Genomic DNA, 12,367 nt, shown 5'->3' with positions numbered 1-12,367 from the left:
AAAAATAAGTCTATTCTTTTTACTCTCGATTTCCGCTAAAGTACATCTGAGACAAGACATAGACACATATTTGATCAATAAAGAAAATCTGCCGCAGAATCATTTTAAATAATACAATTCAGCGTGTTGCGTCAATTCTGCTCTGTAAAATAAACCTTATGTTCTCATTATATTTAATATTTTTATATATATATATAATTATTTTATAAGGGTCTAAATAAGAGCAGGGTGAGCACACATGTGAAGCTCGTTTTTTATTAATGTGTTTTGGTGTGAGAATAAGAATTCGGTGTTGTGTTTCACTGCATAAACTGTGAGGTGAAGGTCCGTTTAAGCAAGAATGCATCATCCTGACACTTTACTGTAAATTTAGATTATCAGAGAAGTGCTGTGACGATGGTGACGGATGGGAGAGCTGGTCCAAGGTCTCGTGTCCGCGCAGTGCACTGACGGAGGGATGACGGATACCAGCGCGTGTTTAAACCAGCCTGCCTAGCTCTTATATCACGAAGAAACGCTTTTAAAAAAAAATCAGTAATATTTAAGAATAAAAACAACATTGTGTGAAATGAGAAAGCAAACGAAAAAAAAACACATTTTATTCGTGACTATTTTATTTTTAAGACGCTCACCTCTTTCATTTTTTACGTGTATTAAAAAAAAATAAAAACGCATTTACATTCATTCAAACACCCTTTTTTATGTCACTGTGGTTTCTAAATGATTTGTCTTTCTACCCATACGTAAAGAGGTAAAAAAAAAAAAATAGGGATTAAATTTCAGATAACATGACGGTCATGGAAAAAGAATCTCCAACACGTTTTCTTTCTGAAAAGTCTCCAAAACATCTGTTCCATTTCAGTTTTTTTTTCTAAAAGCCTTCTATTCTCTTCCTCAGTACGAGAGGGGCTAAATGGTTTTTAAGGGGTCCGGGGGCTCGATTTGGGGGGCTGTGGGCCCTTCCCATTACCCTGTGACCGGGTCGAGAGTATCAATCCTCAAAATGCAAATTCTGCCCTAAACATATCAAATGCAATTTATTCAAAGGAAATTCACCAATCAACCTCCCTAATAAAACGCCAGCCACTCAATCTTGTTGCTAGGGGAGCCACCCCCCCTCTCCCTTACTATCCCCAAACGAGGGGTCACCCTGCCTTCCAGGGTTCACCTGGAGTGCACGCTGCAACATATGTAATTCAAAGCTATTCGCTCTTTTGTGTGGAAGTCAAGATCACTATTATAAGGCTCCGAGTGAACAGATGACTCCGACTTGCTCAGCGAGTAAACTTTTGACCCCAATTTTTCCTCGTCTTCAACCGCTATCTCACCCTCATCAGCAGGGAGACTGATCCCCCCTATGTGGCGCACAAAAGAAAACTCATTTTGACAATCTGGACCACAAGATTTAAAGAAGATTGTGGTTTATGCATTTTAAATTCTTGTTCATGTAGATTACTTCAATCACTACTGGTGACTAACCGTGATTTCTTTTTTTTTTGGAATGCCTCTAGGGCCAAATTTAGGTCCTATTTTAATTTGTATAATTAGGTGCGTTTCTATTACCTTAATATGTGGACATTAATGTTGCATGCAGAAACTAAAGCAGGAGTCTGAGAACCAATCACAAGAAGAGAAATCACATAGTTTGTTTAGCTATACAAACACATCTGTGAAACTCACACCACAGGGACCAATTTTTAATAATGTGTACATTACAAATGATGATTTGTTTCAAATAAAATGAAAAATAATGAATCACAAATAAATAAATAAATGTTATAGAAATAATAAAGTTTCTTCTTGTTTCTCTGTTTTATCAATATTTACGTATTTTCATAAATGTTTAAACGAAAACTGTTTTATTTCGATAAAAGTGTACTAAAATGTATAATTTTAAGCAAACTGTGGTGCATTTGATGAGCGACTTCAAAACAGTTGAGCAGTCTAACAAAATCTTCCACCAATCTATGAGTAAATGATGAAAAAACATTTTGCGTTAAGCACGGGACACCTCAGGGGTCCATTATTGGACCTATTTTAACTTTAACTTCTTTAACCTTCACCAACAAACCCATTGAGCTTAAAATGATGTTGTTAATTTTGACATAACATATTAACTTTAATTAAACTTCAAGGAGCGCATGAGAGATATTGATGCAAATCAAAAGACTGCTGTAAAGGTCGGCCTTGTCTTCGGAAATGTCACCAAAATCTGATTCATTAGATTCATTAAGTAAATGAAGTGTGACAGACAAAAAATGTTTTGGGATTTTCTTTTTAAATGTTTGAACCAACTTGTGTTTTTTTTCCTTTAAACAAAGAAGTGGACAGATTAGTTAATGATACTTATAATAAATATGTTGCATTACATTTGGTGTGCCTCAGGGATCACATTCCAGTCCTCTGTTTTTTTAATAAAAAAAAAACATTTTAGAAATTGTTTTCAAACGTGTGTTTTTATCACTATTTTATGTTTAATGTTGTTGTTTTTTATTTCACAGTTTAAATCTGGGTCAAACAAGTGTCTTACTGAGACATAATGGAGACAGTAAATGAATATCATTGTATTTAAGAAGAAAGTGGGCATTTAAGAGTGGCACTATAATGAAGAATGTTTTCGTGGATGGTCAGAGAAAATAATATAAAGAGTACAAGAAATTATCTAGCACTCTTGCTGAAGGCTCTTAGATTGTTCTCTTATTACTGAACATGTTGGTGATGCAATCCATACAAGTCTTGTAAAAAAGTAAAACAGGACTAGGTCGGCCCCTTAAATTGTCGGTGGACCTCCTCGGAGCTCTGTTGGAGGTGTCCAATTAAAGGCGGTTTCCCAGGCGTCGGCTTAAGGTCCAACACAAGCTTTATGAGTTTCCTCTCGGACATGTGACTCAGAGACGCAGATGTCTTGTTAAAACGTTCACTATTTCAGCAGGAAATCCCAGCTTGGTCAAACCGGGACGTGTTCATCCAACGGCTTTTGGCTTGGCAGCACACAAAGTAGCACTTAACCAGGCCTGCACAAACATGTTTCTAAAATAAGATCTGTTTTGGCTCTTGAAAGAAAAGATCTTACAGGCTTTTATCTCATCAAGCGTTGATTACAGCTGTAACCTTGTTATGTGTCGTAGCCCAAAAAATCTATACATTGATTGAAGACCGCAGGCTTTTAGAACTATCTCTGCGCTGGCTCTCACAGTGGTTTAAATTGATTTAGAGATTTTAACAACCCACACACCTAAGACCCGGAGAAAGAGAGGTTAGTCCAGAAGACGAAGAAGATGCAGAGTAAAATTAATTTAATATTTCAAAATGGATAAATGGATCATTCATCATTGCTTTACTCAAACAAATATATTCTGTATTTTACAACTTAATTTATGATAACATGTGACTTGATTATAAAACAAGTGCCGTTCATGCGGATGTGGGATCTTTGGTTGATTCATTGTTATCAAAGGTTTAGTAATGGAATCCCTAATTTTATAGCTAATAATAATGAAATGACAGATCTTTTGCTGAAAAGTGAGCCCACGTGATCCGTGCTCACAATGATTTATTCATAGTTAGCCTAAGACGGCAAACCTTGAGACTTACAGATATTTAGAGGTGTTTTATTACCGTGGTTCTCGGTTAGGAGCAACAGTAGTATTAGTTAGAGAAGGCAACTGGTAATAGAAATAAAACAGTAGTTTTAGCAGCGGTGAAGCACCAATAAACAGTTATATTGGCTCGCAGTTGATGTAGCGTAGCAGTGTTAACAGTAATAGTAAAGATAGTAGGGCTGTGAGAAGATTGGATACAACAATATATCACATTAAGTGTTTACATTATACTTATTTAGTATTCAACAGCAACGATGTGATTTTTTTCTGCTTTCAAATAATATTTTATTTGTTATCATAGTTATCGTATGCTTTATATTTCAATTAACATGTGTAAAATAAAATTTAAAAATCCATTTTTTTATTCCTAGATAAATACAAATATTCATAGTGTTTGTTCATTTTTGTGATGCATTTAAACGTCCGGCCGCTAGATGGCAGCAGTAATTATGTCCTCTGCAGCTAGAGGACCTATGAAATTCTGTGAGAACCCAGCAATGACTGAGGACCAGAGGATACAGTCGAAATTACTTCGTCATGTGTACTGTAAATTCTGCAATTCTGAGTCAAGTACTTGGACAATACTGATACTTATAGTACCGCTAGATTCATGCCAATACACAGCTAAATGATTGTAGCCAAATTAGAGTAAGTATTATGTCTTAGTATTACGTGTTATTGACGAAAGTAGGACTTGATTTTAGTATAGTATTTGTAGAGATTCTGGTCGTAATTATTAGTAATAGTGGTAGTTATAGTCATTGTTTTGAGTATTAGTCCCACTGGTACTATTACTAGTAGAAAAAAGCATGGATAGTTTAACAGAAATATATCTTTGAAAAGAAGTTTACGTGGTGACGCAATGTCGGCGTGTTACAGACATAGAGAAGTAGAAAGCGTCACTCCAGGCTGTTTCTTGTGTCATCTTTTAAAACCATAGCGATCTTCCCTCCATCACCAGCTCCGAGCTACTCGCCACATCTCGACACATGACGACAAACAAACACGCCATTACTTTAATGTAGCAGCGCGTCTCCGTGTCTCCCGCGCACACTGACAGTGAACTTGGCCTAAAGCGAGCTCTGCTGGTGGTTCCGAGAGGATGCAGATTCATCTTGGAGCTGCTGCTCTGACCTCCACATGAACCTGCAGCTCCCTCCTCTCCTCTCACTCCCCCCTTCTCTCGCTTTCCTGCCAGGCACAATCCAAATCACTCCTATTGAAATATCGACGAAGGTTTTAATTTGCAAAATGGAATGGAATCTGTGCCCTAGGTTTAATGCAAAATAACAGAACTGAAATTAAAACCCATATTGTCACATTCATTTGTGTCAGAACCAGTAATGAACTTAATCATTGTTTTTGGAGGGGAAAAAAGTCATTTTGCGTTAAATGAAAATCAACAGAATTTAGAGATATTTATATTAAAAATCATCAACCCTGAACGAAACTGTTCGATCTAATTTATCAGATACTTACTCTGTGATTGGCATTATATGTTTCTCTAAATTGTGATCAACTTTAAATTGTTTAACCACAACCGCTTAGTTACATATAAAGTTCGTATTTTCCATTTTACGACTATTTCCCTCTGGAAAATATCCATTTTAAATCATATGGAAAAGTCCTATATTAACTATATGTTAATGCATTTAAATATATATAGTTAACGATTCAGTTGTTGTGTTTTAACATTTTCCGCCTCTATCCGACGCAAGAAAATTCACTTTTTGAAATCGATCAAAATTCATAAAGATACGGATATCATTTTTTTTCCACGTGCGTGCGTATCGAACCCAACATTCACGCTTCTTTTTTTTTATATTAAAAACAGCGAATCCTGATTATTTCTTTTTTAACTTAAACCTTATTTAATCTTTGCCAAAAGTTTCGATTCTAACGCTCACGGCCTGTATTATTTTTCTAAATAAGATGTTAAATAGGCTTAAAAAAAAAACATAACTAATTTGAGTCACTTTCCCAATTGTCTGCTGGACTTCATCGACCGCCGGTCAAGAGGTCAGCACAAGGCCAGGGGAGAATTGTTAAGGGGGTCATTTGAACTTTTCAACCCCAAACAGTGAACGGAATTCCCTTTCGGACCTTTTCCTTTCTCGTTTACTTGCCACTGTTTACCGGCGAGGAAAGAAAAAAAAGTAACGGCTGCAAACTTTACATCGCCGCCGATCAGAAGTTGAAAAAATAACCATCTATTCTCCAAAAAATGTTCGCGCGGAAACGATCTTACGTGTAAAATAGATTATAGCACAGATGGATGGGAAACAAGTTACACAGGAAAGGAAGTAATTATACAAGCACTCGACCTAACATCTGCCCAGAACACGTATCCACCGCACAGCGATTAGTATAATGCACTAATATGGAGCAATAATGGCGCTCTTTGTCCGCGCAGCTCCGGTAAGTCTGCGCACACTCACCCGCAACACGCGCCTCTCCTCCCGGCCTGGTCCACCGCGGTCCGAGGAGTCGTCCGGTCACACAGCAAAGAGAAAATCACACGCACACTCGCCTTCACTGCGATTATATGTTATGTGCAATATACTGTCAACTCCCCAAAACCATAAAACTTACTTTAATGGCCACCACGTGACCGTTTATGGCCAGTCAGCCTATCTGGCCGCGCGCCGGATGATTTTTACGATCTAATTCATAGACAAAACCCCCCATTCATTTAGGAACCAAATGTCACAGAGCCAGAAACGCTTCTAATAAAGTTTACAGGCAGAAAAGTCGCGCGGGGAATAAACCCAAAGCGTCGAAAGGAGCACAAAAAAAAGACCCTCGAGGTGAGTGATTTTAACCTGTTGATTCCTAAATCTAGAATTTTAAAAAGAAAACCCAACAACAAATAACACACACAACCAATGCAGTTCCAGTAGAAAGTTTATTATCACGACCACCACCATCACTTTTTATATCATCATGACAGAACTTCAAGTCCTTTGAAAAAACATTTTTACAGAAGACGGCTGAACAAATACGAGGCGAAGCTACACACCAAAAATCTCACAAGGCAGAACAATAAATACACACATGTACAGAACACACACAACCAAATTGTAGGTGTGTGTCACATGAAATAATTTAGGTTTCCTCTAGTTCTAATTGATCCCAAAATGAAAAACAGTTGGACACAGAGAGATAGAGAGAGAGAGAGAGGGGAGGTGATCAAGTCCTGCTACGACCTCCAACTTCTGGCTTTAAGTGGTGGAGCTGTTATGGTCTGTATCCTGCAGCCGCCATGCTCATGCTCTTCAGCTTGTTGTCCTTCTTCCACTTCATCCTCCGGTTCTGGAACCAGATCTTGATTTGTCTCTCGGAGAGACAGAGGGCGTGGGCGATCTCGATCCGCCGCCTGCGGGTCAGGTAGCGGTTGAAGTGGAACTCCTTTTCCAGCTCCAAGGTCTGGTACCGGGTGTAGGCGGTTCTGGCCCGCTTCCCTTCGGGTCCTGATAGTTCTGGTAGAGTGAAGGAGAAAGTTGGGTTTTGTTTGAACTCAAGTTTCTGATGTTTACCCTTCAAGGAACCATGAAAGTGAGCGTATTTAACTCAGAAACGTTAAATAAATCAAATATTTGCACTAGTCGTTTTTACATTAAATTTGTTTTATGAATCAAATTTAGTCAAATAAAGTTTTAAATAATCAATATTACCAACACCAAAAAAAACGAATGACGACTAAACTGCTTTTTTTTTTAATATAAATATTTAAAGTCCGCGCCTTATTTAACACACTTTAATAGACTGTATTTTTGAGGAAATAATAAGATACATCCGCTATTTTATTGAATTAACTTCTTTTTTTTATTTAGAATACTTAACACATTTACAATATTTAATGAGATACGCACACATTGGCACGAGACTAACTTTCATAGAAATACTTTCTGCAACTTTCTACGACTTCCAAAAACTTTTTCTCAAAGTCAGAACTACCATTTGTCATGATGTTGAGACCAGAGCTCTAGCGAACATTTAAAATGCATGTTCACCCAGGAGTGTTATAAGCTTGATTTATCTTTCTTTTTAAACGTTTGTCATTTTATCTTCACTGTCAGATCTTAGTGTTAATCAGAAGTCAGATAACTAAACGTTGTAGATTTTTATCGTTTTTTTTGTGAGACATAGACTTATATTAAATCTGGTCTTAAACTTGTTGTAAACTTTGTGTTCATTGTGAAACTTTCCCAAGTTTCAATTACTATTAAAATAAAACTTTAAAGGAAGTTTTTGTTTAGATTTTATTTATTTTTTTCATTTAAACTCTAAACATTAAAATATTTCTAGATTGAACATTAATTAATTCTACAATCGTGTTAAACTAAGTTTTTTATTAATAGGAGATGTTGTGGTTATTCAAACATTAGATTACATGTGATTTATATTGACTAGTTTTATTCAGGTTAAGATAAAGAGTTTTTTCCGAACGGGCCTAAAAGTGGACTCAATTACTGGATAATAATGTTTCAAATAATAAGAGATTTATTCAAATAAACCACAAAATGTTCGATTAGTTCACAAATTACCTTTTATCCAAATCACACTTACTAAAGTGTTTATTTTATTTCTTATTTGTGATTTATCCTACATTTTCCTTTTTTTTTAGGTGACAATATAAGTCACGACCTGTAGCTTTTCTGAAGAACCACTTATAGAGTCTATATTTTGATTTTGATTTGTTTATAAAAAAAAAACCGAACTTATAATTATAAACTATAAATATCATTCACAGGCTATAACTTAAAAATAGAACTATATTGTGTTCATTTTTAGCTTATTTTTTAACTAGCATCTAACTTTTATTTAAACTTTAAATGATTGTTCTTTAAGTCGTTGTGTCCGCTTTAATTCACATAAATTCATGTTTTGATGAATAAAACACATTTAGGAGTCGTTCAAACGTCTGTTTTAGTCGCTCATTTTTTGGGTATGTACGTACACTAGTGTGAGCCACGATTGGAATTTTGCGTAGAAATCTCCGCATTTTAAGGCGAGTCAATATTGAAGTAGTTATTAAGTAGATCAACTGTTGTCACGTGTTGCTGAATGTGAACTTGACGAGCTTTTAAGGCGTTTTTTTTCTTTGTAACACGTTGAGTTTCTGGCGAAGGATTTTTCGACCCATGTCGACGATTCTATGATTCTAACCCTTTTTCCAAGTAGTTCAAAGCTGAAGCCATTCGTTTAAAGCTTCAAAGTGAATAAGAAGCGAACCCCATTTAACACCGTGGACACCCTGACAAGTCTTTTTCATCAAACTACAGGTGGGTGTTGGTGCGAGCACGAGCGTTACCTGAAGCGATCATTGGGTTCCTCATCAATTTGATGTTTTTGTCGAACTGTTACATTTATTTCACGCTTGATTTACCAAACAATTAGGAAGAACTCAACAAACTGCGGGAGTATTGGTGACAGGTAGTTTCTTACAGGAGCGCACCTTTAAAACACGTATGGATCGTTTGCCAGCTTTAATATTTCACCGTCGCGTGAGTTTTTGGTTTGAAAACACACTAAAGTGAACAAATATAGTCGAGTAACACAGGAACTGTGCGTATTTCCAAATATACGTTCATTTCGGCTATTTTGACGCCCTTTACTGTCAAAAAACATGATTTATTTAAGGATTTGTTTCATCTTCTGTCCTAAAATATCAACGTTTACGACGTTATAATGATACTAAACCAAGATACACTCTTGGATTGGTTCGATCTATAAACTTAAGGCGTTGAGTCAACACTGTACAGAGGTTTTCTTCATTCTTACACATATTTTAGACAGAAAAATCAAGACTTTTATTCAATGACAGTGACGTGACACACATGACGTGACAGGGCGTTTTATTGTAACTTTACCGTGACTTATGTGGAGTTTCCGCATCCAAGGGTAGATCTGAGGCTGCGAGGAGTCGGTCTGAGGGGTCGTGGGTTCGCTTCCCGAAGCCTTCTCCTCCTCCACGGACTTGGACCCACAGTCCCGGCTCGGGCACGGGGTCGCGCACGCGGGAGTGGGTATAGAAGTTTTCACGCCTCGGTGCTGCTGCTGCTGCTGCTGCTGCTGCTGCGTGGAGTCGCTGACCTGAGCCGTGACCGACGAGCAAGGCATCGGCTCAGGTGACAGAGACGAGGCTCCGCTGCTGCTGGTGCTGGTGTGCGTGGACTGCGCGTACCTGGACGGGTCCACGGCGGGGGTCGCCGCCACCGCCGCCGAGTGGCTCGGGGAGTATCCACGCTCGAAGTGTCCGCCGCCGGTCCGACCCACTGTCAGGTCCACGCCGTTGTAGCCGTATCCGAACCTGCCGGAGTGGACCGCCGTGGAGTCTCGGTACTGCTCGTTCGTGGAGCTGTGTTCCCCATAGTTGTGCAACTGGAAGTCCGCGCCATTCGGGTAGCGACCGCAAAATGAGTTGACAAAATAGGAGCTCATTTGTTGACAATTCCAGCCTTTGTTTGTTTGTTTGTTGTTGTTGTTGTAGAGAGAAATTGTTGATTTGTGGCTCGTGCTCTTTACTGCGTCCTCAAGCTGCTTCGCACAATTTATGATGAATTATGGAAATGAGTGGACTTGATTCTCGTCTGACGTAGACACCCAAATATGGGGGTAACGGCGCAGAGTCACGTGCTTTTGTTGACCAGTCGTAAATCCTTCCTGCTGACCTCCAGAGGTAGGCGCGTGCACGGCGGAAGTGCGGGGAGGGACGTGGATCGGGGAGGACGAGCCGCGAGAAGGCTGCGTGGGTGTTTTTGACTTGTCTTAGTGCGCCATCCTCTGGCCGAACGGCGGTACTGACCCGAGGAGGGGCGGGTGGAGCGCGCCGGGTCATCCGGAGGTTAACGAGCGCTGCGGCAAAAAACGAACAATGCGAGCAGAGGCACGCAGAGAGCACGCTTTCTGGCAGAATTCATTCGAGGGAAATTGCGCAAACGGTAGACGCGCTCAAGAGAACAGTTTTTCAGCTTCTTACGACACTTTCTGATAGAAATGTGACAACACCCAACCTATCCTCTTGTAAAATAGCTTTCATCTGAAAATATGAAATTCATACTAAGGTTCATGACAGTGAGTGATGGACGCATCAATGTTTTCTATTTTTAAGTCTTTAAGTTGATAAATATATTTTTTAAAAGCAATATAATGGTTTGAGATTAAATATAAGTTGTGTGCGAAACTGTTATCGGAATGTAACGTTATTAACTGCATCCTAAAGGAAATCGAAATAATGGTTAAACTTTTAAAAAAAGACAAAAACAGAATAAACGTTTCCGCATTAACGCTTTACATGGCCGTGTATTTTCGGCGATCGTTCGTTAAATATATTACATTTATGAAACTCCAGTATCCTTACATAAATCGCATTCCTTTATGAAATTATAGCCTTATAAAACAGACTGTAAAGAAGATATACAAGTAATTTGCAGTGTATCTTACGAAGAAAACAATGGAGGGATAACGGCGGGAAAATAATGTAAAATGTAAGCTGCTATTATTGTCACTATTAAAGATAGATTTCGGTGGTATTTTTATTTTCTTCAAATAAACGTTGTTAATTGTATTGATGTTTTTATGTGGGACACGTAACCAAAACTATCAAAACGACAAAAAATGTTTTTATGTTGTAAGAATGGATATTTTTTATTATACCTCTGATTAATTCGGGACACATTCTAAAACAAGATTCTCATATAAAGAAGCTACATACGTCATATTTCATGTGAGATAATTATTTATTTAAAAAAATGGAAAAAACAACAAGTGAGTGAAATAAAAGATTGGTTGTTTTCAAGAAATAAAGAGATGTAACCATAAATGTGAATGAAGGAAATTAAGAGTAAAAAATGACGTAGACCTATCGAGGGAAATTACTGTATATTTTCTTTATTAATGAGCAGATAAAAATCATAGCGTGATAAATAAATGTATCTACGACTGTTGCTGTAATCGTCTAGCTTATTTATTATTATATAAATATCAAAAATATAAATTATAATTTTATGTTTGATCATTTAACTTCGTGAAAAAGAGAGGTTTTTTTAATTGCAAAACACAAGGTAAGAGATGCAAGGAGAATGGTGGCTATAGATTTCTGAACACACACGCCACACACACACCACACACACACACACACACCACACACACACACACCTGTTTTAATACTATTTAATTAATATATAATATATAAACACACACACACCACTGCAGATTTAAAAACGTATATTAACATGTCAACATCAATCATTAGGGGCAGGGGTGGTCACGTGATCACCAATAAGAATCGGGGCCAGGGGTCTGTGCTTGTACCCCACCCTGTGGAATTTTTATGGCACCTTCATCTGTGGAAAGTGTTCTCTGGCCTCTCCTCACATGTTGGTCCTCCGTGCAGCGACCGAGCAGCAGCACATGCCCGGTCCTGCTCCTCTGACACCAGCACATAGATTACGAGCAGACCCTCGCTCAGGTATGTGTGACCTTTCCCCAAAAAACCCCAGCAAGTCAGGAAGCGAGCGAGAACCAGGACCGAGGCAGATTTATTGGTGGCCAATGGCGACAGAGATCCAAAATGGTTTTCTGTACACCAGGCAGAGACACGCAGGAGGGATGCAGAGGAGGAGTGGGCGTCAGTGTCAGATAGAGGTCGTGGGGGAGGTAGGAGGGCCGCTAGTGCTCCCTGCAGGACACAGACCCGCACTCCAGCTCACGCCACTATTTTACTTTTTATTTTATTTTAATTACTCCATACAATAATAAAC

General features: G+C 38.3%; 1 protein-coding gene across 1 annotated transcript; it reads right to left on the bottom strand.

Annotated features, from left to right (window-relative positions):
- Positions 1-6,821: 6,821 nt before the first annotated feature.
- On the bottom strand, positions 6,822-11,021 carry hoxa5a (homeobox A5a). The gene is made up of 2 exons (XM_087787598.1): positions 9,476-11,021; positions 6,822-7,081 (listed from the first exon to the last, which is right to left on the bottom strand). Exons 1-2 carry the CDS (start codon positions 10,044-10,046, stop codon positions 6,840-6,842), a joined length of 813 nt encoding a protein of 270 aa, XP_087643724.1. The 5' UTR covers positions 10,047-11,021; the 3' UTR covers positions 6,822-6,839.
- Positions 11,022-12,367: the final 1,346 nt, after the last annotated feature.

The sequence above is a fragment of the Callionymus lyra genome, chromosome 3 (assembly GCF_982586985.1).
Source record: "Callionymus lyra chromosome 3, fCalLyr1.hap1.1, whole genome shotgun sequence".
Lineage (NCBI taxonomy): Eukaryota > Metazoa > Chordata > Actinopteri > Syngnathiformes > Callionymidae > Callionymus > Callionymus lyra.
This window is presented reverse-complemented; position numbering and strand designations above follow the sequence as displayed.